Source organism: Haemaphysalis longicornis, unplaced genomic scaffold, assembly GCF_048455015.1.
Source record: "Haemaphysalis longicornis isolate Haplotype H1 unplaced genomic scaffold, Haemaphysalis longicornis Haplotype H1 scaffold_5, whole genome shotgun sequence".
NCBI classification, from domain to species: Eukaryota; Metazoa; Arthropoda; class Arachnida; order Ixodida; family Ixodidae; genus Haemaphysalis; species Haemaphysalis longicornis.
The window spans coordinates 937,725-965,647 of NW_027526385.1; the positions used below are offsets into that span (position 1 = coordinate 937,725).

Genomic DNA, 27,923 nt, shown 5'->3' on the forward strand with positions numbered 1-27,923 from the left:
GGAATAGCCATGTGACATCGCGACGCTCGACTTCCTTTCTGCGCTAGCTACATTCTTGCGCCTAGGCACGCGTCAATCTCATGCGGACCCGCCTTGGCCGCCTTTGCCTCGGGATCGCGCAGGAAGGAGGAAGAGCAGCCGGAAGCCAATGGCAGTGGCGCCGCCGGCGGCCTACATCGCCGGCGATTGGGCGAATCAGGGGGCGCCTTCGCCGTTGCGTCAGCCGCGGTCGGCTCGCTGCGGCGTCGCGCTCATCGTCTGAGAAAGGCGATCTTCAAAAATTGATTACAAATTATCCGTACAACGTATGGGGCTCACACTTGGCTCAAAACTCCCCCGTTATGTGTTCTACCACCTGAATGCATTTGATTGCCACCTTCACAAAGCTTTTCGGGGTCCCTTTAGGTCTCTGAATACTCTACACTAACGAATGATGATGGTCTCATGTTAGGCAGTCTGATTCACCTGCTATAGTTATGTTTGGCGGCTGTTTCTAAATTAACCACTATGATTGAACTAATTAGGTGCAATAACCACTTTATAGGTACACTCAAATTCATTTACTTTTCAAAGGAGGCATATATCCTTCGTCGACTTCGCCTGGCACAAAATACATGACGGTCCCATCGCGACCCAAGAAAGCGCATATGTGTGTTACCTCAAGATGCTTCCTAGGCGGTTTCTATTGGCAGACAGATTTCCGACCAAACCCGCAGGCATTTCAGGCAAAACCGCCTTCGGGTGGAATGGACCTTATAATTGGGCGTGAACGTAAGTGGCCGTTTCCATTCATTAGTGAAGGCCCCCAAGGAAGGACAGAATAATTTTTCTTAACGCCCCACCAGATGGGTTCCCATCTCACATGAATGAAGTTTACTTATCTTTGCAGGTATATACATGTGCCATATGGGAGTGGAAGTGCAAGAAGACATAATAAAATAATGTCGCTGATCCACCGAGTTTCCGAGTGCCATGCAAAGCATCAACTATATTCTAGAAAATTTCAGATTGCGTGTTTCATCGATCGAAGGAGCATGCACCAATCGCACACACCCATACGGGAGATTTCTGCACCTACATAAGGCACGTGCCCGCTCGGGGTGTTCGAATGAGCGTCACGTCGGCTCCATTTAAATCGTTCAATTTTATTGGGAAATCACCCCCGGCGACTGCAGCTAACCACCGAGCGTTCTTCCTAACGTCACCAGGAACACCAGGATACCATCGACATCTCTGTGCGTCCAAAATTCGCAATTTGACAAGCATCTAAAGAGGACAGGCGCGCTGAGCCTAACGCCTCGCCGGCGAGGCAACCACGCCGCCTGCTCCTTTGCCGGCAAGCATGGCGTCAGCGCGCCCCCCCCACCGACGACCCAGTTGCAATTTTGTCACCTCCTACAGACACACCTGAGAAAATTATGGAAGCGAATGACACAGACACTACATCCCCGGCTACCACGGAAACCGAGGCAGAAATCTCCAGCCCATGGATTGAAGTAGTACGCCGCTCGCTTCGACGACGTACTCCTCCCCCTTCCAAGCCTGCTCCCGAATCGCCGCTGCCACCAGCGCTCCGCCATCGCCCATCAACGCGTCAACCCAGGCAACCACCTCTACCCACGGACGACTTTAAAATAGGCATCCGCCTAAGAAACGGCCTACAGCTTTCCCGTGCAGACCCGATTTCTCTCACTGCGTCAATCGCTCGGGAGATCGGGCTCCCCACTTCACCAGCACCTTTCCAGCTCCGCGTTGGCGCGGAGCAGAACGTCATAGTGGTCAGCACACCTTTCCCAGCAGCTGCGCGAGCGCTCGAGAGCCTCCAGAAAATTGTGGTCTTCGGCAATAGACACGAAGTATCAGTCTACCCGATCACTCCGGACAACTCCTGCCGTGGCGTCATACATAACATCGCACAAGAACATCCAGAAGAGTACGTCAAGTCGCTCATTACCGCTCCCGGCTACGAGGTGCTCACAGCTCGTCGACTCGGAGACTCCAAAGCCTTCGTCATTACATTTCGAGGCAAGCGAGTACCGTACTACGTCTATGTCAATCAAGCCCTCCTCCGATGCTACCCCTATCGCCGCACGGTCGCCTTTTGCACCCTCTGCCACCAAACGGGCCACCGAGCGGACGTTTGCCCCTGGCCTCCCGCCACGCCCAAGTTCAAGGCATGCGGCGCCTCCCTACACGAGCTTCAGCAATCTGCACACCGCGGTGTGGGCTTTGTAAAGGCCCACACACAACCGCATCTAAAGACTGCCCCAAACGGTACTTGCCCACCGTGTACAAGGCCAAGAAAACTGCAAACAAGTCCACATCGAACGGGTCCTGCCGGTCGCACTCCCCCTCTCCTGGCTCGCTGCGCAACCGGGGACCTCATCGTTCGAGCTCAAGACCGAGCCGAAACAAGGGTCACGGGCCACAACACGGGCGTTCAGCAACCAGGGAACGTTCAACCACCAGGGAACGCCCCCCCCAGCCAGTCACACAATCGAGGTACGACGCCAGTGACGTAGCGCAAGCCACCCAGGGACCAACGCTCGACAAGCTGCTCAGTCAACACGGGCACCAGGCACAAAGAACCACGCCAGGAAGACTGTCCCAAGGTGAGCTGGGCAGGGGCAGCGTCCTCCAGAGCTGAGGATAAATACGGCGCAATCATAACACAACTGCAAGCTGAAAACGCGGCTTTAAGACAGGAGCTCGCAGAACCTCGGGCCTCGTTAACAAAAACAACAGCCAACTCCCCTTCATCTTCTCCGCAACAACTCTCCCCCGCTATCAAGCGCCCTCGCACTTCCCTCCCACCAGGCGGTGGTGAAACCCCTCCTCTTCCCACAACCTTCCCCCCCACGTCGGGCCAGGTAACGCCAGCAAATCCCACGCCATTTATCACTCGAGACGAGGTGATGGGTGTACGTTCTTTCCTGCAGCAGCTGACCTCCTCGCAACAAACTATTACGGAGCAACTCAATCAGACCATGCAAGCCCTCAAAGATATGCATGCCAATTTCGAGGAACTACTCGTGAAAATTGAAGCTTCTCCCAGGCAGTGCACTCGCGCAACCCCCTTCCTCCTCGACCCAAAGATGCCATGGAAGAAGATGGGTCCTCCTAATAAAAATAGACGGAACCGTGGCGAAACAGTAGTTTGGCAGTGGAACTGCCGCGGTTTCCGCGAAAAACGCGCAGAACTTATCCAGTACATTACAACTCAAGAAAAACCCCCGCACGTTATCGCCTTTCAAGAAACCAACTCATACGCTTCGCTACCTGGATATATCACCTTTCATGCGGATGGCACTCGAGTGTTACACACGCTGGTACCCAGGTCACTCACCGCTATACAGCACCCCCTACCCCTCGCAGGAGCCCCAGGCATACTCCTAGAACTACTGCCCGCCAAAGGCTCAAAGAACTCCTTACCTATCTTCCGTCTCAACGTATACTGCAGACCCAAATGTTCCCCACAGGCCGTAAATGACACGCTAGAAGTGGCTAGAAAGAAAGCAGGCAGGCATCAGCTTATCGTTAGTGGAGACTTCAACGCGGCGCACCCGCTTTGGGGTTACGCTTACGCGAATCCAAGGGGCAACTACCTTCACAAGTATATAGACGATAAAGCGTGGGTGATACTTAACGAGCTCAACATACCCACTCGCACGGGCACAAGCACCTGTCGTGATACAACGCCAGACCTTCCCCTGAACAACAAGCAGGTGACGTGCGTATGGCGAAACAAGCAAGAGGCACTGGCCAGTGATCATTCTATTATTGAAAATGTCATTTCAGGCCCTCAGCTGGTCCGCACAGTGGGACGTGCCTCCTTAACAGACTGGGTTGGTTTTAGGAAAATGAGGTCACCACGGCATACAGAGGACATCCCAGATCCGATGGAGGAAGACCAGTATTCCGCGTGGATAACCCAACTCATTCAGGACCAGGCCACTTGTACTACGAAGTTACATACAAGTACCGACAATCCCTGCGTGGACACACACCTTCTACACATATGGGAAGCTAGATGCAGCCTTCAAAAGCGGTGGAAAAAACAACGACATAATAGAAAACTCCGCAAGCGCATTGCGCAGCTCACTGAAAAGGCGGCAAAATACGCACGTGAACTTTGCCGTGAGAGTTGGCTCTCCCTTTGTGACGCCATGGGTAATCATGTGAGCACGTCAAAAACCTGGAAAATTATTCGCTACCTCCTGGACCCCTCTACCTCGAGGACAACTTCACTGAACCAACTACGGACCCTCCTGCACAAGCACTCAACAGACACACTTCTGACGAACCTTGAGGCAAAATTCTTCCCACCTGATACTCAACAGCGCCACATAGACTACGATGGCGAGCCAAACCCCACACTGGACCAAGACATCCTCATCTCGGAGGTACGAGCGGCACTGGCTCGCTTACGGAAAAACACTGCACCGGGTCCCGATGTAGTTTCAAACAGGCTACTAGCCAACCTCGATGACGACTCCCTCGTGTCCCTCACCGCGCGCCTCAATAGAGTGTGGCGAGAGGGCAACATTCCTGCCGAATGGAAGCTCGCCAACGTTCACCTCAATCCAAAACCGAACAAGCCCCCCTCCACTGACAACCTCCGACCTATCTCGTTAACATCCAGTGTCGGAAAACTCGTGGAGCATATCGTCCTCGCTCGCCTCCAGCGTCACATAGACGATCGGGATCTCATGCCGGCCTCTATGTTTGGCTTCAGACCTCACCTCGCCACCCAGGACATCCTCCTCCAAATCAAAGAACAGGTCATGACCCCGGCCACCCGGCACTCCCCCACAGCGATGCTGGCATTGGACTTCAAGGGGGCATTTGACAATGTGTCTCACTCAGTCATTTTGGCCCACCTGCGAGAGATACATTGCGGGGAACGCACGTATGCATACGTGCGAAACTTCCTCACAAACAGGCAAGCAGTGATCCACGTCGGTGAAGCAAAGTCCCACCCCATCAACCTGGCGAGCAGAGGCAGCAGTACTCTAACCAATGCTCTTTAATATTGCCCGAATCAAACTGCCGCAACGCCTTGCGGCTTTTCCAAAAATTAAGCATGGTATCTATGCCGACGATGTGACAGTCTGGACAGGCACAGGCTCATGGGGGGACATGGAAGCTCGCCTTAAAGAAGCAGCCAATGTGGTCACTGAGTACGCCAAATACTGCGGACTCTCTTGCGCCCGGCAAAAGTCGGAACTACTCGTGGTCCAACCAGGGAGACCCAAACGGGACCCACTCCCACCGGTAGAAATACACCTAGAGGGCCACACTATTCGCCCCACACCGGAAATCAAGATCCTTGGAATGATCTTCCAGCACGACAAACGAAACTCCACTCTCGTAACTCGCCTCAAACACACTACGGACCAGGTGTCTCATATGCTACGCAGGATCATCCCGAAGAGGCGTGGCTTCGGGGAGCATGCGGCGCTACGTCTCGTGCAGGCCTTCATTATTTCCCGCATCACCTACGCAGTCCCATATGCTCTGCTCAACAAGCACGAAGAAGCATGCGTGAATACAATAATCCGAAGATCATACAAGCGCGCACTGTGCCTTCCCCCGAACACATCCACCTCGCTCCTCCTTCAACTCGGCATCCATAATACGTCGTCGGAGCTAGTTGAAGGACATCTGCTACAGCAATACCAACGGCTCTTTCTCACCAAGGCTGACCGCCATGTCCTGTCAGAATTAGGAATAAATACAACAGACTACAACGGCCCACTTCCAGAGCCCCTACCCCGACACATTCAAGAACGCATTCAAGTCCGACCGTTACCGCGTAACATGCACCCGGAACACCACAGTGGACGACGGAAGGCCATCTCACGGTAGTACAGTAAAGATGCTGATGCCGTCTTCACAGACGTGGCGGCATACCCCTCCTACCCAGCGTTCGCCCTTGCAGTAAGCCCCGCCCAAGGAGGACCGACTATCACTGCCTCTATAAAAACACGCTCACCAGCTGAAGCTGAACAGGCGGCAATCGCGCTTGCAATCTCCTCGACCAAGGCTACTACTGTAGTGACGGACAGCCAACAGGCCTGCCGGCACTTACAGGCTGGAACGGTGCACGCTGCGGCCCGCGCAATACTACTACGCCACCCCCCGCAGCGACAGATCCAGATTGTATGGACTCCAGCCCATCTGGGAGTGAGAGGGAACGAGACGGCCCACGACCTTGCGCGAGAAATGACACGCCGCACGAGGAGTGAAGACGCCGCCTTGGAGAGATTTACTCTCCTTCTGGCATACAGAGAAATGACCCAAAATCTACGCCTGGCCCGACGCACCCTTCCCCCATCCCACCGACACCTATCTCTAGAGGAGGCACACCACTACCGTGCCTTGCAAACGAACACCTTTCCCCACCCAAAAAGAGTCTGCCACTACTCCGAACACATTACGTCCCCTAGGGTGCTCCTTCTGTGGAGCAGACTGTAATCTTTTCCACATGGTTGGTGGATGCCACTCCCACCCTCTCCCCAAACCAAATCCGTACAACTCTCCCGAGCTCTGGAGGCGCGCCCTGTCCAGCTCATGCCTGTCCGACCAGCTTCGACTGGTGGAGCGGGCTGTAGCGGCTGGCAAAGCATATGGGGTCCTGGACTGAGGACTCCACCTCCTGAAGACGTCACACAAATTTACTACACAATAAAGATGTTTATCCTCCTCCTCCTCGGGATTACCTTCCGGCTTCGCCTTGTCCTCCTCTAAAAAACCACCTTATTGTGCAAGTAAAGTTACCATTATTATTATTATTATAAGTTTGTGGTTGTTTTATATCGCACTCAAGTAAAACACCGTTCAGTGAAAGTATAACATCACACGTAAAAAAGAGCTCAGTTACACGCTAGGCATGGCAAGATTTTTCGTAAATTTGTTTGTTTTTAATTTACGAATCATATATGCTCAAAAGGAGCCGATCTGCCCAGCAATGTCTCGCGCAACATATGACCGGTTGACGGCGAGTTAAAACCCATACCGAGAAGTTGCGGCTTGTATCGGGCCGTCGCCGTGATAAACTGCGTTCGTTGTTTCAATCTCTTGCAATCAACGCTTCGAACAGTCAGCGAGGGATAAGTATATGCATCGGCGCGTGACCGGAGACGGTAAGCACCTGCTGTTTTATCAGCAGATCACAGTAACAACTCGATGTGCACACTTTGGGCAAAGCTTGTGCCCAGCTTGCACGCTGCGCCTCTGATTGCTCTTTTTATTTGGCGTTATGCATCTAGTTTATCTCGGACGCCGTAATTCGTGCGTGTTTTACGTGGCAGACAGCGAGGGTAGCGGCAACTGCTTTAAGCAATCTCTGCTTTCAATGCTTTGGTGATGCAGCTGCTGACAACGTGCATGATCAGTTCCATCTAGCTGTTACACAGACACCGTAGAGATAAGCAAATTATGCCTAATGCACACTATCATAATGAGAAAAAAAACAATCATAACAATCCGATTATAAGGTTTAATGCGCCGACGCTACACAGGCGATCAGGCGTGGCGTAGTGGATTGCTCCGGATGAATTTTGACCGCCTGGGTTCTTTAACGTGCGCCGAAATCTCTAACACACGGGCGTTCTTGCTTTTCGCCTCCACCCGAAAAGGGGCTGCCAAGAAAAATAATTTGCGGTATCAGTGTTTGTCAACCCGACCTCATGTTTGGCGATCGATCGCAACCCCGTCACTTTACAACCACGGTTAAAACGAAGCCCAATGAGCAGTTGTAACACACAGAGAAACAAGCCTTTCCACACCTCTCGTGTTATTTTACTTGCTGTTTCCAGAGGCAATCGGCCCAATTTTTTTCTTTTTTTCCTGCTGCTTTGTGCGAGCTTGACGCTTGACTTAACGTGTGCTGGCACAAGTTAAACACGCCCCGTGTAATAAGCTTATTAACGACCATGTTTCACCTTGCTACCTCTAAGCAAAGCTACCTTTAAGCATAGTGTTGGTGGGAATTTTCAATAGCAGGGGAGGCAGCACTGCATGACACAACTTCAACACAAGGTAGTGGTTGAACATAAATGATGAAAGCTGATTGCTGTACTCTTCATCACCACACACATTGGCCACTCTGCTATGGCTATGATAGACCGGCAATTCTCAACTACAAGGACGTGAAGTGTGCATGCCGCACATGCCTATCCTTATTCGAAGGCACAACTGCCCACATTTGATGGTTCCAGGTGCAGCGCGATGTCTTACAACCTGGACAGACTGGAGCTGCTCGACTACGAGCAAGGAGAACACTTGTGGCCGGCGATTACATATGCCTCGGTGACCAACTACTTTTTACACAAACCGTGCCATAATGGGGAGGCTACAAAAGCCTACAAGTCTGCTGATGCGTATCAGTATGTCAAGTCAGGTATGTGCCTACCAGCCGCTGAACAGTGTGCAGTAATGAGGTTTTCTTACTGTGCAAGAGTGCAAATCTTGAGTGAAGCTGGCATTTTATTCCACATAAATTGGTTTTTGACTTGTGACAACATTTTGAAGGAAATGCAAAGATCTGCACGCACCCAAAATCTGTACACGGTTTCTCTTTCTCTTATGCAAACAAAATGTTTGTGCAGGCAAGGTGCACAACCTGCAGACGGCAAAACCACGGCCTGGCCTGTGCATCCTGAAAGGCTACGTTGGCCCTTCACAGAAGTCAGGCCCTGTGTATGAATGCTGGGTGCTGGCAACCGAGGAAGGGGAAATCCAGGATGCAAGATGCACATGCATAGCAGGGTAAGCATCATTCGCAGTGTACAGTCGTGTGCAATTTGAAGGTAATCACGCGAGAGTCGATCGACCACGACGATAACGCCCCCGCGCAACTTGTTTTGCTACGCCTGGTTCCTTGTTGACGCAATCTTCTCTCCCTCGGGCACTGTTTATTCAAGCGGCCATCACTCCCACGGCAAAATAAGTAACTGATTTGATTGATTGTGGGGTTTAACGCACCGATGCAACGCAGGCGATGAGGCGCATTGTAGTGGAGGGCTCTGGAGTAATTTTGACCACCTGGGGATCTTTAACGTGCCCTGAAATCTCGTACACACGGACGTTTTTGCTTTTTGCCTCCATCAGAAAAGCGGCCGCCGCGACCAGGAACCGAACCCGCGACCTCGTGCTCAGGCAACGCCTTAGCCACTGCGTCACCGTGGCGGGTGCGGCAAAATAAGTAACCCCTTCCACCTTTATCGCGCACGCAGCAACGACATCCCTGTTGTTGTACCTTATAGCAGTTTTCTAAAAGGTGCACCCAAGCGCATTGTCGGGAAATAGTGGGCCTTTATAACAATGGGTGCTATCGCTGCACACGCTAACCAAGAAGAAAGTCTACACGCGTATCCAACCACACCAAATCGCCACAAAGTGGAAAGGGTGGTTCACTCTAAACTTTTTTTCCTCCCATATACTCCCTAGAGGTTCTTTTTCGCCTGTCCTCTAGTGGTCCTCCTTGTAGGAGTTTTTTTACTACATGGAACAGGGAGGTTTTGTTTACCTCCTCAAAACAGGGCGTTTTTAGGTTATAGAAGGGAGGTATTTAGGGAGTGTTAAGATATGTTCGGGAGAATTTAAGGGGGTCAAAATGGAGTATTCTTTACTTCCTGAGGGGCGTTTTTAAGTGATGTTTATGGAATTTTTAGGCTGTTGAATAGGAGCCTATTATGGCTCCCTTTGGAAGTACTTATGTTAGTTTAGTGGCGTTTTTAGGAGGTTCAAGGGAAGCATTTACTTCTTTTGAATGGAGTTTGACGAAAGCTTGGGGAGTTTTGTAGGCCTTCCGAAAGGAGGTTTTCAAGGCCACAAGGGAGAATTTCTAGTTCCCTGCGGTAGTACTGATTTCACACGGTTTTTCTCGATTTCAGGTTTATTTCAAACGAACTTTCGCAGACAAGTTTACATGGTACATGGTGTACACAAGGAGGTTCCGAAATAAATACTTATGGCGACCTCATATTAGAAATCACAAATGGTACATTGCAAAATAACACGCCACTTAGGAATTGAAGACAGCAATACGATGCTAGTTGAACAAACCGTAGAAACAATATTACTACAAGAACTGGAAATACGCGATAAACAAAGATAGGCACAAACACAACCGCATCGTAAGTGAAATCATTATAGAATACTAGCGGATCGAGAACGCGTCAGTACTTATCAGAACTTATCAGTACGCATCAGCGCTCAGTACACAGTGAAAAAAATGGCTGCAGTGGTTTACAACAACAACAAAAAATTCATTAGGTGGTGAAATGAGCGAGGGCTGTCTGTTGTTGAACAAATTGTATAAACAATAATAATAAAAGAACTGGAAATACATGAAAAACAGATAGGCACAAACACAACCGCATGGTAAGTGAAATCATTATTAATACTAGAGGATCGAGAACGCGTCAGTATTTATCAGAACTTATCAGTACGCATCAGTACTAAGTACACAAAGTGAAGAAAGAATGGTTGCAGTGGTTTACAACAAAACAATTTTTCAATTTGTGGTGAAATGAGCGAGAGCTGTGCAACTATTTGATATTGAAAGGTAACAAGCATTTTGTAGGTGGTAAAGGCACAAGAGATAAATGATGTAGGAGACAGACTGCAGTGAGATGGCTATGGATAAATGAGTAATATAAAGAACGAAAAATATGCTGCGGAAAATACCAGTGCGTTTTGATAAAGACACAAATGCGCCAAGAAAAGTGACCGAGTATGACGGGTTAATTGCAATGATATAGAACAGAATGGGTGGTATCGCGACAGCTTCTTTAGAGTAAGAACAAAAAGCCATGAAATTCGTGTTTTTCGGATAATTTTTAGTTGATTAATTTCGCACCAGTTCCCAATATTATTTAGATAATTGTTTCAAGTTACATTTGTTAATATTATTGCTTCACTGAAAGATAGCTGTATTATCAGCATACAGAACGGCCCATCAAATATCCCCTTTTCAGTAAAAAAAGAAAAAAGGAAAAGTCAGGAATATAATACGGAATTCTTTTTGACTACTATCCAATGATTACAGGATTGAAAACAAATATTAGTGAGCGATATTGATGCGATAACAGTTAATTAGTTCTAAATCCTTCACACGTGGTTTGGTGCAGGCAAGGTCCAAAAAGGCGTGTTCCACAAACGTTAGAGCTCTGTGTGCTTTCTTGGGATATTGAATGTTGAAAACCCAGAACGATGCAAACAGACTACACAGTCCTCCCAGTAAAGATGATGCAGTCAAGACACGCTGTTCATCCATGTGGAGGCTAACTTCCCCTTTCACGGAATGCAGGCAGGGAGTCAGAGGAACATCTGCCTGAAAAAGCAAAAAAAAAAGCCCCACACGTAAAATTCAAAACAGACACTATGGTTAAATGAACTTAATAATTCGGTACAGTAATAAAATTGTAAGGCCAGGTTCCCTGCGAATTCCAGTACCTAAATTAGGAATGCAAAGGCTTCATAAAACCAAGTTCCAGTACATTAACCGTCGTGGCTTTTGCAGCAATAAAAAAGATAGGCACAATATACTCGCACGATCCGCGCACAATATCCTCGCACAATATACTCGCAAGATCCGCACAATATACTCGAGCACAACTTTAAATGACAGTGAAGATAAATTGCAAGTCTCTCTAGGTTGATAGATTAGTTTTTGTTTTTGACTGAAAAACACTTTGGTATTGCATGATTTTGTTAACTGCTGTTTCTTGCTTTAAGATGCCAGTTTGCATCTATTCAAGTGAGTGGGCACACACTTAAAGATGCAAACCCTTACACTGCCTCTCCCCTACCATGGTGGCTCACTTTCATAGAAAAAGTGCAGCTTTTGCGAGCTGGACGGCTTTTGCAAGCCGTGGCAATACTCACTTCTGCAGGAGGGGCCAACCTGGTTTCCGAATGCAGCCTTGCCTTGTACAGCACAGCCTATCCTGCCTTAAGATGTATGAAGTCATTCAACTCGATCATGTATCAGGATCTGCAGAAGAAAATCGTGTCAGCAAATAATGAATTCATGCCGGACAGGCACCCACTGTTTCAGTTATACTTGCAGATACCTCCACCTATTTCCCTCCTGGTGTTACATCCAAAGCCAATTTGTTACGGCTTGTCTCATCAAGTATGGTCATCTGTCATAACACAGCTAGTCATACAGGAAAGTCCTTCACTGGGTCAGGAAACACATTCTTTTTTTACAGTAGTAATAAACTAGGCGACTCAATCATCCGTATTCTGACACCTTAATATTCTGTGTCACCGAGCTGACAAGCATGATTGGTGCATAAGGTCATTTGTAGCCGCAACCGTTACTACAGCCTTGTTAGCTAACGTAAACCTCGTTCATGGCACCAAATTACTTGTGATTGCATGGCAACAAAAAAAAAACAGCTGAAATGGAAACGCTATTGTCGCAAACTTACCAACGCTGCATGCCACACACACCTGCCTTAGTTAATTTACCGTGATTGTAGAAGTTTCCGTCACGCAAAACCACAGTGCACTTTTTGGAGCTGCAAGCTCCGTGTCAAAATCGAGTGTCGGATGAATCGACTAATTTTTGTGTATGGTCTTACTATTGATTATGACAAAGTTATTACCAACAAAAGAGGAGTGTGTGCATTGTTCTTCTAAAAAAATGATATCCATTTTTATGCCCGGCAGACTTGTGTCATGCTACGGCAAACTCGGTTCTCTTCCATAAGGGCATGAATTTGTGTTTTTAATTACGTGGTTTTAGCTGGCGACTAACGGTCCCCTATTGTATACAGACCCCTCATTATCATCCGAAAGGGAATAAAAACATTTTGGTTTCGAACCACGTCGTCGTCGTGGTCCACACTATATGCATTTAATCGTTCGATAGGCTCATAGCATCTTTTACGCATGTCACTGTTTCCTTAATAGGGTACGCTGTTAGATGTGAAGAGTCAACTCAAGCGAGCAAACAACCCCACCGAATCTACAGGGCACAGTTTTCGAAGGGGTGGCCGTCTGATCTGCGGCTTTCGCCGACCAGAGCGCTAAGAATGAGTCAGAGCCTTGAACGAAAACAACACAAAGACTTATATTTGGAGAAGCAAGCCATCAGGAGCGTTAAAAATACATATTACAAAGTAGAGCAGTTAAATAAAAATAACACGAGCAGTTCGATGCATATGAGAGATTCACCGACCGGGCCCGACGATGCACCGCTGTCGGAGGCGATTCGGCTACCTGAGTAACCGTCACGTTGCTTTGAAACGACGCCGCGCGCGACAAACGATTTCATCTCGAATGCCCTGTTACAAACCGGCCTACAAAAGAATGCGAATGCATACCCCAAGAGCCACAAACAAGTACAATAAAACGAGTGTGCGCTTTTTTCTTTGCCCGTGCGTGTACGTGCTGTGTGCGGCACGGGTACTTCGCGGTTAACCCTATCCAAACGTTTGACAAACGCATTGACTGATGACAGACCACTTACCAGCGAGCTGTCCACAGCTGTCGCCGTATCCAAATTTTGTTAGCGGCCGTTCGTCGTGTGACAGGGGCACATAAAAATCTTTCCACCAAATGGCACTACTAGTCCTTCTCAAATAAGAAAAAATGATGACCCAAGGCGAGGCGCTTGAAGCTCCGGCCGCACCAAGGCACCGGCCGCGCTGCATTGATAGCACGGAGGCAACGGAGGTTGTTTACATCCGGGAAGCAAGTCGTGCCGCCAGGGCAAGTTGAGTCGCTGCAGTCGGGTGCGTTGTCGCGCTGGCACGAGAATTTAAATTGTCTATATATGCGCAAGCAAGCGAAGCAGATGAACATTGCAATTGTTTGCAACGGCGAGAACTGTCTCTTTGTTAGCAGCAGAGTTTGACAATACCTACCGCCAAAATAAACAGATTAAAACAACACGGCCGCGCTGTCTGCTTGTGATCGCGCTGGCTGAAGCATCTATACGGGTATACGTACGGTATCGGTTTTGTAGCTGCATGCAACCGTCGCGTCCTGCTTTCTCTTTCTAATTAGCATTATTCCACGGTTGAAGTGCTGACACACGGAAACAACACAAGACTAACATGGCGACCGCCCGCTTGAGATGATTACCCCAGATGAGGAGTTTATTGTGGACGTGGTTGTATACAAGGAACCAAACGCCATCTCACAAATGGTGTTAAGTCGTTCTAAATCCCCCCTTTTGCTACACGGATGGGCAACGGTACTACCATGGAGGTTCGTCGACTTTTTTAGACCATGCCTAGGGAGTACATTTTTTGCTATAAGTACTTTTCAGGGCCCATTACTTGATTAAAACTCTATTTCCGGCTAGTTTGCGTTTACAGTGTAGCCGCTGGAGTGATGACTGCTTGAAGGAACAGCAACCGAGGAGTGCATAAACGGGTCCAAGGTGCGCCGAGAACTGTAAGGCGGGGGCGTTGTCTTTATCGGCCGCAGCTCGTGCAATAACCTTCAAACCGCGCGCGACTGTATAGTGCAGGTCAACCATGAAGATGTGTCACACTCTGCCCACTTGCACTGACTGGAGGGACGGCTTCCCCTTCCAGTGCGCCTGCTGGAGCTGTGCTGAGGAAATGTGGCTATGGTTTTCTTGCTAGGTCGGTCGTCAGCCTGTGCAGATTGCTCATGCGACGAGGTTATGGAAACACGAAAGTTTAGGTGGGGCCAGGGTGGGCTAAAACAGTGCATTTATTAATTATCTCCAGAATGGTCATGGATAACGCAAGCAGATATAACAGTACACATTAAGCTGACATGGACATTCAGACAACCAGCATAATATGTGTAACAAAGAGGAAAAGAAAAAATAAATGCAAGTGAGTGTATGAGTAATAAGACTATCTACAAATACTGCTGTCTCATGGCCAAAACATTGCAGGAGTGGGGACAGAAATTCAAAAGCAAACAGTGCACACAATTGTAACTAACACATCCTAAATTCATCAGTTATAATCTATTCAAAGCACAGTCAAGTTTGTTCCAGTTCCATTATGCATGGGAAAAAACTTGAAGCAAACTAAGCGATAACTGAAGGGTACAATGTTTATACCATCTGAGCTATGCAGTGTGGGCACTGGTGTCAGTAGCAGATAAAAGGGCTTGAACACTGGTCATTTGTGTACAAGCTTGTGAAACAAAATAACACTCTCACGTACGGTGGTGTTCTAGTGAATCAAGTGACAACAATGAGCGTGCAGACATAAGGAAAAGTCTCTATCATAACGAATAAGTATGAACTGCATACCCTCTTTTTTTGTACAGATGCCGATCTATTTCAATCTTGTTCAAGATGATGTGACCAAATTACCGAGACGTACTCAAGCATCGGTCTCACTGAAGTCTTGTATGCAGATTGGTTGCAGTCTTTTGACAAATGTACAATATGCTGTCCAAGTTTGCGTGAGCTAGGGTTATAACCGAAACTGAGAAACTTTTTATTCAAGGAAGTCATAGCTACGGTGTTCTTGTAAGGTATGGGTATTTGCCATGTGTCACTCCAATTGCAAAATAGCAAGAATACATATGTAACTGCTGACTGGTCTGGGAAGTAGAAACAATTGTAGAACAGATCATCATCCGCATACCAATGTATGTTTACAAGTGTTCCAGAGAAGGTTTCACTATCATCATAATATAATAACTAAGAGAGGCCCGAGCATATATCCTTGTGGTCCACGAGACATTGTTTCAATGCTGCACGACTGCAGATGGTTGGAAATAATCCACAATTCAATCAAATAATTTTGAGTCGTTTAAAAAGGGACTCAGATGCCACAGACAAAATCAACACAGAAAATCTCAAAGGCTCAATACGGACTCCTTCGAAAACACGGGATCAAACCGTCTTCCCCTGCGTGCAGTAGATTGCTAACTCTGAACAACCACAAAAAAAAATCATGAGCCATTTCACTCTGTGATGACGGATGACTGCCGAAGCTGAGGCGGCAGGAAATTTTGAGCAAAGGTACGAGTCCTTGACAAAAGTTGGGCTGCGGCTAGCCAATCCTGGACGTCATTCAATCTGGGTGGATGGTCTGGAATCAGGGTAGACGTATCCGTTTATGGTAGAGAATTAGGGGCACACCTATCGGCAGATTCTTTACTTGTCTCCCTCCTTCCACATTATGACAACAAAAGAGGCGTGCCTTTCTGTTTTTCGGTTCCATGTTCAGCCAGAAGACAAAGTAGCTGCCCAGTAGATGTCTTTTTCAGTGGCAGCTGCCTAAAGCAAGCAAGTGCACATGCACACAAAAGCCTCAACGATTAAAAGGCTCACGGATAAAATTAATTTCCTCCTGTGTACGAAAAGATCAATGACTACCAATGAAGTCTGCCATTGTACGCATGCGGCCTGTACCCAAATGGTCTGGGTTATCCCAACCAAAGCCACGTCAGAAGGTCCTTGCTCACTTGTAAAGAGACTTATAGTTCATTAAGCAATTTTTAGCCTTTTGATAAAACATTGGGAGTATAATCAAAGTGCAATGAAAAAGCTGAAAAAAAAATCGTACCTAATGAACATACATATGTAGTGGCATAACAATATGAATACAAAACATTACTGCAAGAGGCTTCAATGTGGTTTCACCTCAGCCAGCAAAAAAGGGGGGATAACCTTCTGGAATAAAAAATAATTTACATGAAGGATCAGTTTGGAGACATCTGAAAACTATAACAAAGAAACCAAACTTAAGTGGTTCAGGAATGAAATTATCACTGATGTGCAGTTGTGCACTTCACAAAACTGCCCAATTGATATTATTGGGCCTGAGTAAGAAAATGGTGTAACATTATGACTAGTGTTCACATTCCTATGCTCAGATGAGGCATGTTTCTGACAGTAGCACTAAACCATGGGAACAACTTTGCTCAGAAAGGTTTTGTTGCTTTCCAGGCTGGGACGTGCGTGCAGTCATGCCGCAGCTATCTGCTTTGTAGTGGACTTTTGGATGCAGTATCCACTACTGATCCTGATCCGGGGCCGGCTCCAACGGAGTTGCCATGCGAGTGGATCAAGCCTCGTCTGAAAAAGGTGAAGGAACATCGCATCGATCATTATGAACCAGCTCTAACAGCTAGCAGCATGGCAGTAACACCAATTGTGCTGCTAGAACGGCTGCCTCTATCTGTTTGAAAGTCCGTGCAGCTTCATAGAACGAGTGTTCGAATCTTTCCAGGTTGACCTTGTGGAATCCAAGGACTTTTCCTACACCCGGCACAAATGTGACCCGGAACCAACAGTGCCAAGAAAGCGGAAGTTCGAAGAAATAAGAGCTCTGCCTGACACGGCTGGCTTTTTGAAGAGAGTGCAGGAGGTGAATGCTTTATCTTTTTCCTATATAATCGTTCCAGAGAAAGACTCAGTGGGAAGTAAAACTTGATTTGTAGACACCCTGCACAGGAGAAAGCACTTTCCCTTGTACTTTTTGTGAGGAATATTTATTAGCGATATTTCTTTTACTGCACTTGCCTCGATATTATGGAAACAGTTTGTAAGGGTTATTTCCATTAAAGCGCGAGACACATGGACGATTGGTGCATGCAAATCGCATGCGACTGATCGTTACGACTGTCGCCACGATTAGTCGTACGCGTGAATTTGAGACACATGGCCCGATGTGTGCGTGCAATGCATTGTCGGCGTTGCTCCCCCAATGTTTTTGCTCCATGGTCAACTACGACGATCGCTGAGCTGAATTTTTTTTTGATAGATTTCGCGCGGCGTTCGCAAGAAATGGATAAAGCAGGCAATCGTAAAGCGTTTCCTGCCCTCGAAAACTGTCTGCACGCCTGCCCGCCACGCCTGCCAGCTCGGCACACTCAACGGCTCGAACCTGAGCAGACCACGGTAGCAACCACTTGTCGCTGCTCTTCCAAATCAATATGATCGCTAAAAAGAAGTTCCAGAGAAAAAAAATGTGCTAGGGGATTGTTGTCTGGGCTTATTTTAAAAACGGCGATGAAATATCCGCCAGGACGCTAAGCCTAAGGTTCCCACCACCCGAGCCGACCCGAGCAACGCAAGCCCGTTGCAGGCTCAGTGGGCTCTCATTAGCTGTGGCCTCATGACGATCGCAACGATGGCACGACTGCATCTGGCTTGCCAGTAGCTTGTCGTGAGCCTCCTCTGACCAGCAATCGACGCCAAAACCGGTCCTAACGATCAATCGTAACGATGCATCCGAATCGCGTGCAGCAGTCGCTCATGTGTCTATGTGTCTCGCGGCTAAAGGTAAATGAGGTGCATGAGATTTCAGAATTTGGTGCTCACTCATTCAGTTTTTTTATGCTGACGTCAGAGCAAAATCCCTGTTAACTTTTTCTGTGCATTTTCCAGGTTTCCCCTAACGCGAGGGTTTTTACCCTGAGCACACGCGGCCCACAGGCAAACAAACCAGCCAGCCCAGAAGCAGTGGACGCCACCCCCACACAAGATACACCAGACTGGCTAGATGTTTCGCTCGGTGCACCCCTGACCTCGTTCAACGCTACGTACCTAGCTAAGAAAGGTTTTCAGAATGAAAACATTAGTGAGCTCTCCGAGTTAGTAATGGAGAAGGTGCGCATTACTGACCAGGAGTCGAGGGCGATAGAGGTGGCTACGAGAGATCAGGCGGGCAGCCCCCTTTGGTTTCTACACAGGAAGGGGAGGGTGACTGCGTCCCTGTTTAAGGATTTTTGCCGCTCCAAGAGGGTACGCTGCAGTACCTTCATCAACAAAATTTTCACCCACCGCCAACTGAACGTGCCGGCAATTCAGTACGGCATCGACAATGAAGGTGTGGCAAAGGAGAGGCTGTTGGCCTTCCTTCAGGGCCATCATAACAACGCGCGGATTGAACCATGTGGGCTCATGATCAATCCTAAGTACCCCCTACTCGGCTGCAGCCCCGACGGGGTTTTCCGATGCGACTGTCACGAGCCCGCACTGGTGGAAATAAAGTGCCTCTACAGCCTGCGGGAATGCAATCCCCAGGAGCTCATGGCTGAAGGGGAGAGGCTGAAGGGGTTTTGCCTAGCAGCCACGGGTGGCCTAAAAGAAAGCCACGCGTACTACTATCAGGTCCAGGCACAACTGCACCTTAACATCTTTAACATAACAAGGTGCTATTTTTATGTCCACGTTTATCAGGGTGGTCGAATGCTTGTTATTGAAAAAGACGACGACTTCATGCAAGACAACAGCACAAATGTACAGATGTTCTTGAGGGACATTGTGATGCCCAGGATCATCCTCGGAAACACAGTTTGAGCCATTTCTGCTTGTTGAATGACCCATTCATGTATGTCTATAGTTTTTCAATCTGTACAAGTATTCCTTTTGCATGTTGAGTGTATTACTTATGTGTGTATAGTTTTTCATTCTGTACAAATATTCCTTTTGCATGTTGAGTGTATTACTTATGTGTGTATATAGTTTTTTTTTCAAAAAGGCTAAAAAAGACGTTTCGGCTTCCATACGGAAGCCTTGTTCACTGCGCGGAAAGGTGCGAAGCTCGACGCTTTTAAGAAGTGCGTCGAAGTAATCGCCACAGGCATATTGCATACGTAGGCGAAAGATTGCCTGCATTGTGGTTCAGTGTTTTTTTTTCCGTAGTTTGAATCATCAGGGACTCAAGATGTCGGTGTGACAGCAGTTTCCTTTCTCTGGCGATAACTGAAGCTTCGTCCCAGCCTATTTTGTGTGTCGTTGCTTCCACGTGTTCCGCAAGCGCTTTCGACGCAATATTCTTGTTTTTCATGTCATTCTTGTGTTCATAACTTCGAAAGTCGCAGTCGGCGCAGGGAATTTTGTACACCACCCCAGGGAACTTCCCTTTCTTGATTCCATCCTTGATAGCCACCAGCTCGAGCCTCAGCTTGCGCGCGGGGATGTGAGCGACGTGCACATCGTACGAGCGCAGAACCCTAGCCAAAGACCCGCTCACGCCCGGCACGTAAGGTATCGGCGCTCGGCTTCGGCAAGGAGGACCAGCGGGTTCTGATGGGCGTGATGACTGTTGTAGCACGGAGTCCACGAAATGCTTGGGGTAGCCGCAATTGCCGAGTTCTCTGCACACTTGGCGTAGATCAGCAGCCTCGTCTTTTGGCCGTGAGCAGAGGTGCTTGGCGCGTTGGGTGAGGGAAGCCACGACAGAGTGCTTATGACAGGCTGGATGAACAGAATTAAAATGGAGGTAACGTCCAGTGTGGGTTTCTTTTCGGTAAACCTTGAATGAAAGGCGATCGCCACGACGTTCACTCAACACGTCCATGAAAGGAAGACGGCCAGCAGCCTCCTCCTCGACAGTGAATTGAATGGATTCCTCCTTGCCGTTCATGTGTTCTGTAAAGACAGTTTAGTGCGTCCCTTTTGATGATGCAGAAACAATCGTCGGTGTACCGCAGAAAGACATTGGATCGTGGCTCGAATGAAGACAGTGCGCGCGTTTCCAAGGTTTCCATGGTAAGGTTGGCGGTTGTCACTGAGATAGATTTGCCCATGGCTGTGCCATGGACCTGCTTGTAGATCACCCCCCGAAAAAGAAAATAAGTGTTCTCGAGGCAGAACTGCAACAGCTTCAGGAGATCTGGTTCTTCGATGGGGGTTCTTTTACCCAAACCATCGTCATATTGCAGGGCAGTCCAACAAACCTCCACCGCCAAATCCACGGGTATGCTAGTAAATAGTGACTTCACATCAAAGGACGCCATTATCTCGTCGTCGTCCACCGTGACGTTGCGCACCTTTTCAATAAAATCTGAGGAGTTTCGTATGAAGGTAGAACCTTTTCCAACGAGTGGTGCAAAAACTTTGTGCAAATAGCCCGACAGGCGGTATAAGGGTGAACGTGTGAAGTCAACTATCGGTCGCATTGGCGCGTTCGGCTTGTGGATCTTCGGGAGGCCGTATAAAGCAGGTGCTGAGCCGTTGTGGCAGAGGAGCTTGAAGTACAGCGACTTGCGTTGTGGGGGAACCAACCGGAAAACTTCAGCCAAGAGCATTTGCAAGCCTCCTTCCACTTTGAGGGTAGAGTGCCGTTTTAGCTTCACGTACGTGCTGTCGTCCTGCAGGAGATCAGACATTTTTCCAACGTAGTCGTCGCTATTCAAGATGACGGTGGAGTTTCCCTTGTCAGCAGGAAGTATTACGATGTCCATGTTACTGCGCAGGCTCTTGATCGCATCACGTTTCTCGGCAAGAAGGGGGGTCCGAGGATGCCGTGGTAGCTTGGCTAGAATGCCGACTGCGCGAGTTCGAGCCTCGTCCCGGCGGCTGTTCTCAACCTGTCCAATAGCCTGCTCGACCGCACAGATGAGCTTTCTTGCGTCCAGCGCAGGGTCCGCGTTGAAGTTCAACCCAGCACAAGCACAGAGAGTTCTGCCGGATTTGGGCTGTACGAAGACAGGTTGTGATCGGCGATAACCAGTTTCTTCAACTATGTATCTTTCACCCGACCAGATGAGTTTTCGTCAAACCTTAGATTTCATTTTTTTTTCATTTCCATTCTGCGCAAATATGCTTTCCTTTGAGTGTACCGTTTATGTATGTATATAGTTTTTTTGCTTTTTTTTCATACTGTGCAAATATTCTTTCCTGCATATGAACATTACCTGTGTATAAATATATCTAGCACCACTTGTAGAGCAGGAGTGCACCAGACTAAGAAACTTTGTTATGTTGGGTTTTGACGTGCTGAAGTTGTCTCAGTCATGGAGCCAGCCATAGTTTTGGACTCCAGGTTAATTTTTGACCACCTGGGGATCTTTAACGTGCACTAAAATCTTGACACACTGGCGTTTTCATACTTCGCCTCTACCTGATGACTGAGGCTGGTATTGCACCTGTACCTCAGGCTCTGCAGCACAGCACCTTAGCTATTGGGCCAGCACAGCCGGCCTGAGAAAAAACGTTCATCGACCAGTGTTTTTTTTTTCTTTTTTTACTATTTATAACAAGCTAAGTTCTGTATTTACTGTCCTCATAACAATGATGCCAACTTTACTGCAAACTTCAAACAAAGTCTAATTATTAAGGAAAGCAGATGAAGCACTGGCAACTCCCCAGCCACTTTCGAGCGGTTTCTTTATCGTCACAGGTGATGATGGTGAAGACTTATTGCGCAGAGCGGAAAGTTTTATGACTGCTTGGCAGTGGGGAGTTGGAATGAACGGCCACCGTTAAGAAAAGAAACTGTGTGATTACAGTTGGGCCTCTACCTCCGTGCAGTGCACCACATTGAAAGATAGTTTCACTGCTGCCGTCATGCGGCGCGCAATTTGAGTTTTTCAATTTTCAAATTCCTTGTTTTCTTGGGGTAAAGCAACGTATCTTGTGACTGGAATGGGGCTAAATGGGTCACCAAATACTACACAGCTGCAGTAAATCATTTTCTTTATTTTAAACTTTGTTGCTAGCCTGTTAAAGTGCGTAGCAGCAACACATGTAAATACCTGAAGAACTTGTGCTCAAGGCACTGAATAAAGGTTGTTTTAGAAAGATAGCATCCCTGTTCATTATTTCCTGCAATTAGCACCAATGCCCATAAACTAAGATTTATTCTCTCGTTTTACTTTCTATCTTTTAATAAGAAAAGCAATCGTCATATTCCCAGCTGTTGTTTTATCACCTGTATGAGAAAGATTACTACTCATCAGGTCGGGACATGCCTTTTGTTAATGCAGTTGCTTGCAGTTTCCCCATGGTCTGCGCGCTGCACTGGACATTATGTACCGCATCACTGCTGCGGCACCTCGAAGTAGCTCAAAGAAAGATGGACTGATTACTCGGCACAAGTTGCATGGCAGAACACAAACAGAAAAGTCCATCCACGTGAACTGCTGTTCTTGAGCAAGCCTCATCACAACCATATTGGGGTGATTTGAAAGTAGTGGGAAATCTATTTTCCTTTATCAATGTTGATACGCAACCAACTAACCAGGCTTACCCGTTGAAGGTGTTCACATTAACTCTTGCATGCAGATCTTCATTAATGATTTGCTCACCTCGTCTACACAGAGGTGCAGAAAGGTTGGCCAGCCCAGCCACAACAGCAATGACCTCATCATAAACGTCGACCACTGTAGTCTGTACGGTGTCCGTCATAATTCGCCACTTCTTCAAGTGCCCAATGGCCCTTTCCACGATGATTCGTGACGAGGATATTCTCCTTGATGCCGTCACCTCCTGACCAGGCAGTTGTACTCGGTTCTTGGTGAAGCTGGGCGTAATGAGCTGGCAGTTCCGCTCGAGGAATTCTTCAAATAGCAGAAAACCCTTGTCCGCCAGGACTTGGTCACCCGCTTCAAGGAGGTCCATAAATCCTGTGAAAAAAAAGGTAGAAGAGGGAGGGCAATAACTAAGTGAAATCACTATAGTTTGCTAAACTTAGCAATGCCAAACCATAAGTGACCAGCTAAGCAGGAACCCTACTTGACTTCATTGCAACTCGGGGATGTAAAATGTGGATGACACACTGACATGAAGCAAATACCCTGTCAAAACAGCCTTATCTCCATCATGCTCCTGACTTTTATGAGGAAACTGAAGAGGTGTACAATCAAGTTTGGCAATCTAAAAAGACTTCTATACCCATAACGACGCCGATTTTATTGCACGCTTCAAACAAATAATTGACATTAACAAAACGTATCAACCAGTGGCAACTCCGTAGCTATTTTCTAGCAACTTCTCTATGATGTCGCAGAATCTTGCTTTTATGACTGGCGGTCGCCAAGCCAAGCCACTCCAGGAAACTTGACTGGGTGATTTAATCACATCACTTGATTGCCACAGTGAAGTTAACAGTTTTGTAGGGCTGGCCCATATTTACGTCCCTTGAGTCCCTATCACATTCACTCCAATGTGGCTGGAATAGAGCTGACTGAGTAACCAAGGGCTAGTTCTTTCAAATCAAACAGTTGTTTTTGTCATCATGGCCCCTTAAATGGGTCATGACGACAAAAAACAACTTTGCTTGATTTGAAAGAACTAGCCTTTCAACTGCTACTCCCAAAATCACTCGGCAAGTATAGCCATGTTGCCTCAGTAACCAACTTCCTGCAACTCTTGACGCAACGAGTAAAAAAAATTATGGTGGACACGTCGCACCATGCACTGAGGGGCCACATAAATATATAGATTGTGTCGGGTGAATTTTAGACATCAGACGGCGTGCACATTTCATTATCCGCATTGCTTTGTTTTACAACAGCATGGCTGTCGTAAAAGTCTGATGGCAAGACGGACAGGACAAAAGTGGAGAGCAGAGATTGTTGTTCTGCCAGCTGCCACTTTTTGGGGTGCATTGTTTTGAAGAATATTATCTAGATAGCTATGGTGGACACGTCGCACCATGCACTGAGGGGCCACGTAAACATATAGATTGTGTCGTGTGAATTTTAGACATCAGACGGCGTGCACATTTCATTATCCGCATTGCTTTGTTTTACAACAGCATGGCTGTCGTAAAAGTCTGATGGCAAGACGGACAGGACAAAAGTGGAGAGCAGAGCTTGTTGTTCTGCCAGCTGCCACTTTTTGGGGTGCATTGTTTTGAAGAATATTTTCTAGATAGCTGTACAAACACCTGGACATCCAAATTAACAGGCAGTTATCTGTTCTTTTTGTATTCTGTGCCACATTTTTTTATTGGACATCCCTTAAGATTGCACATGTCCTGCAGAGTATCACAGCGCATTACTAAAATAAAATTTGCACTGAACATAAACAAAAAAAAACAGGAAATGAGGACCAGCCATAAAAAAACTCGGTCTTAAGAGGTCTAAAATGTACTGAAGTTCTGCAACACGCAGGCATTTTTTCTCTCTCTTTTCCGATAAAAGCCCCCTCTGCACTTTCAGCATGAACGTGCCAAAGCAATTCCATGTCCCTGGTGTTGCACTACTGAGCACAAGGCCGCAGGCTTGATTCCCAGCTGTGGCAGCTGTTTTCCTCGTGTTTTAAAATTTCTGCCCACAGTAAAGGTGTCCAGGTGGTCGAAATCCGCAGCCCCCCGCAATGGCTCACCTTTCAGCCGAGGCACAAGAACAGCATGTAAAACCTCTGAGGAGCAGCTCAGCCACTGAATTGCCAGGGCGGTACCTGGAGACAGCTTATCTTAAAAGTTCATCCACGAGTGCGATGGGGTGACAAGTCTCAGTGCTTCCAGCTTGGTAGGAATCTTCCCCAGAACTAATGCAGCATAACGATGTATTCACGAGTGAAATTTGGGTCATAGCAGAAATGAAACGCAAAATTGCAGTTACACACACCAAGGCAGCACCCTGTCATTGAGGCATGTCGTAGTGAAAGGTTTCAGATCAGTTTGCAACGCGTAGGGTTCTTTGGGCCCCGTGGATATTCTATAACCAAAAGAATTATGTTTTTCCCTCCATCAGAAAAACAGCAGCTGAGCTAGGAATCGAACCCATGACCGTAATTATTTGGCAGCAGAACGACCACGGCAAGTGGCTCAGTGAGAATAATTTCCATTTGAGGCCATGATACCCTACTGTGTTGACCTTTACGAACAGAGTGATCACTGCCAGTTCTTATGCAACTGAGTGCTGAGGCAATGCAATGGATTCTATACTGTCCTATAGGTTACGGTGTACATTCTCCAAGTTCAAAGCTATTTTGATAGTAAAGCAAAAAAATGTAACCAGAGCAGTCAGCAAAATGTTGCTGAGCAAAGCTTACCACATGCCAGTGTGAGCTGTTTGTCAGAGGCTCTTCCTGCGTACGCCTTAGAAATGAACATGACGGCTCCATGCGGATTCACTGCCACCAGGTACATCAGCGTTGTGGCCTGCTTGTAGTGGCTCCAGACGACCTGCTGGCAATCCAAGTTCAAGGGTCTAAAAAGGAAGCACAACATTGCCTCGTACAGATTAGTACGCCTGATGACACGCGTATAATACGTCGAGGTGGGAGAAAACGTGGCTGGCAAGCCGCACTTCAGTGCAGTCGATGATGGTGCGCAGGTGCGGAAAGTTCTTCTTTTCTTTCTCAGTCAGCCAGCTGCGGCAGATTTCTGGACTGGAGAAAACTATAAGGCCCTTGCAAAGGTGGTGCACAGCTTGCAGCACCATCCTGAAGCTCCGGCTGATGGCCTTGCGTGTCACTCCAAAGCGATACGCCAGGTCCTTAAAAAGCAAATTTAGGCGCAACTTCATCAAAAATGAGAGAAGTTGCGTCTCGTGCGGAAATGCCCTTTTCGCCTTAGGGAGCACCGGGGCAATGCTGTCCAGGATGGCAAAGAAAAGTAGTTTTGACAACCCTGTAAATAAACGTCGTCGGTATACAGGTCAGATTACCCTTTCAACATGCAAGACAAACAATATAGAGTTTGTACATATTTTGTACCTGTAGAAGTGCACTTTGTCATCATCCATAACGCCGACGCTTCTGGCCTGTTGAAGGCTTTGAACCTTTCCCTGGAGGTGCTTAACCTGGGCTTCCAGAAGCCTGATGCGCTCCGTGTCGCCGGACCCAGAGGGCGGAGCCTCGCACCTATCAGTTTGGACTTCCACCGTTCTGGCCAGGAAATGGAAAAAAAAAGTTGGTGCAACATATGTTATGAACATGTATACACATAGCACAGCTAACCTCTTGTCCTCGTCGTCCAACGATTCCTCCTCTGAGCTCCCATTCTGGTGTTCGGCGGCGCTTCCGCTCGCATCGAGAGAGCTCGCGTCGAGGCGAGGCAGTGTTTCCTCTCCACTACTCGGGTTGGGGGTCGTCAGCTGGGGCTGGGTGCGTCGACCCGTTTTTTCCCGATGGTCGCATGCCTTTCGTGGCTGCAAGACGAGTACAAGCAAATTTAGAACAACACTTATTCTAAAATGCTGTCTCTTACCATTCTATTCTCCTTCTTGAAGTCTCGGTCGCTCTCTCGTCGTGCCAAAACAGCGACGGCGTGTAGTCGATGTACAAAGGGTCTTTGTTTGGAGCACCTGTGAGCACACAAATACGATTCGCATGCTAAGTCGAGTTGCCTGTCATTGTTGACAATCTAGTCTGCACTTGAGGATGCCGCAAACACTTGCCTGTTACGAAGTGGTCTTGGCATAGCCGCGCTCCAACTCCGGGCATCCAAATTCCGCCTTTAGTGATGTCCCGCTTCATAGCGACAGCCCACTGCAGCTTCCGCGCCTCGTTCCAAGCAAATCTATGCATCTTTTTTCCCTTTACACTCGCGCTGGTGCATCCTACTGCGGAGCACCCAACCATTATCGCTTCCGCGGAACTTTTTAATCGCGTATCAGTCGTTAGCAGTCGTTAGCAGTACGCTGTCGCCATGCGACCGCCCGGGCAGCGTCGAACCGGAAGTGCGTTGCAGACGACGTACCGGTCAACCGTGACGAAGTCACCCCACCTATTAGCCCGGACGCGGGGTTGAAGGCTAATAGCACCCTCGGTTAACCGCACCGGTGCACCGGTGCGCCTTTTCATCCTCGATAAACCGCACCGGTGCGCACCATCTGTCCTCGGTAAACTGGGGCGCACCGTCGCGGGGCAATTTTTCGTTGCCCCGTCGCGCACCGTGAGAGTTGACGGTGCGACGGAGTGCAATCCCGAGATGCATCGCGAACGGCGCCGGTGAAGCGGCTTCCCTCCGCCGTCTGCTGCAGCGATGGCAGCGGCGGCGTGTCGGTACAGTGAATTGTAGCATCGGTGCACTCGTGTGAACGCGGAACGGGCTGTATATTGTTTCTGACAAGCATGACTTGCTTGCGAATTAATCAGACAGCGATGCGACGGGCTCATAACGGGCGTTAATAAGGGCCGGAGCTTGAAAATGAGGATGCGAACTTCGTGTACTGCAAAGAAGGCTGAATGCATGGCCAGCCAGTTGGAGCTTTGCATTCGTTTCGTTCGATTGAATTACACGAACAGTTACTCGAGTGCCTAGACCACGAAG

General features: G+C 48.0%; 2 protein-coding genes across 2 annotated transcripts; one reads left to right on the plus strand and one right to left on the minus strand.

The window, feature by feature from the left end:
* The first annotated feature begins 7,614 nt into the window (after positions 1-7,614).
* Positions 7,615-8,776, plus strand: LOC144138971 (uncharacterized). Its single transcript, XM_077671476.1, has 2 exons — positions 7,615-8,404; positions 8,613-8,776. Exons 1-2 carry the CDS (start codon positions 8,233-8,235, stop codon positions 8,774-8,776), a joined length of 336 nt encoding a protein of 111 aa, XP_077527602.1. The 5' UTR covers positions 7,615-8,232.
* A 5,921-nt stretch (positions 8,777-14,697) lies between these two features.
* Positions 14,698-27,919, minus strand: LOC144137767 (uncharacterized). The gene is made up of 5 exons (XM_077669725.1): positions 26,859-27,919; positions 26,609-26,799; positions 25,700-26,536; positions 23,005-23,322; positions 14,698-17,041 (listed from the first exon to the last, which is right to left on the minus strand). Exons 3-5 carry the CDS (start codon positions 25,875-25,877, stop codon positions 17,031-17,033), a joined length of 507 nt encoding a protein of 168 aa, XP_077525851.1. The 5' UTR covers positions 25,878-26,536; positions 26,609-26,799; positions 26,859-27,919; the 3' UTR covers positions 14,698-17,030.
* Between the last annotated feature and the right edge of the window lie 4 nt (positions 27,920-27,923).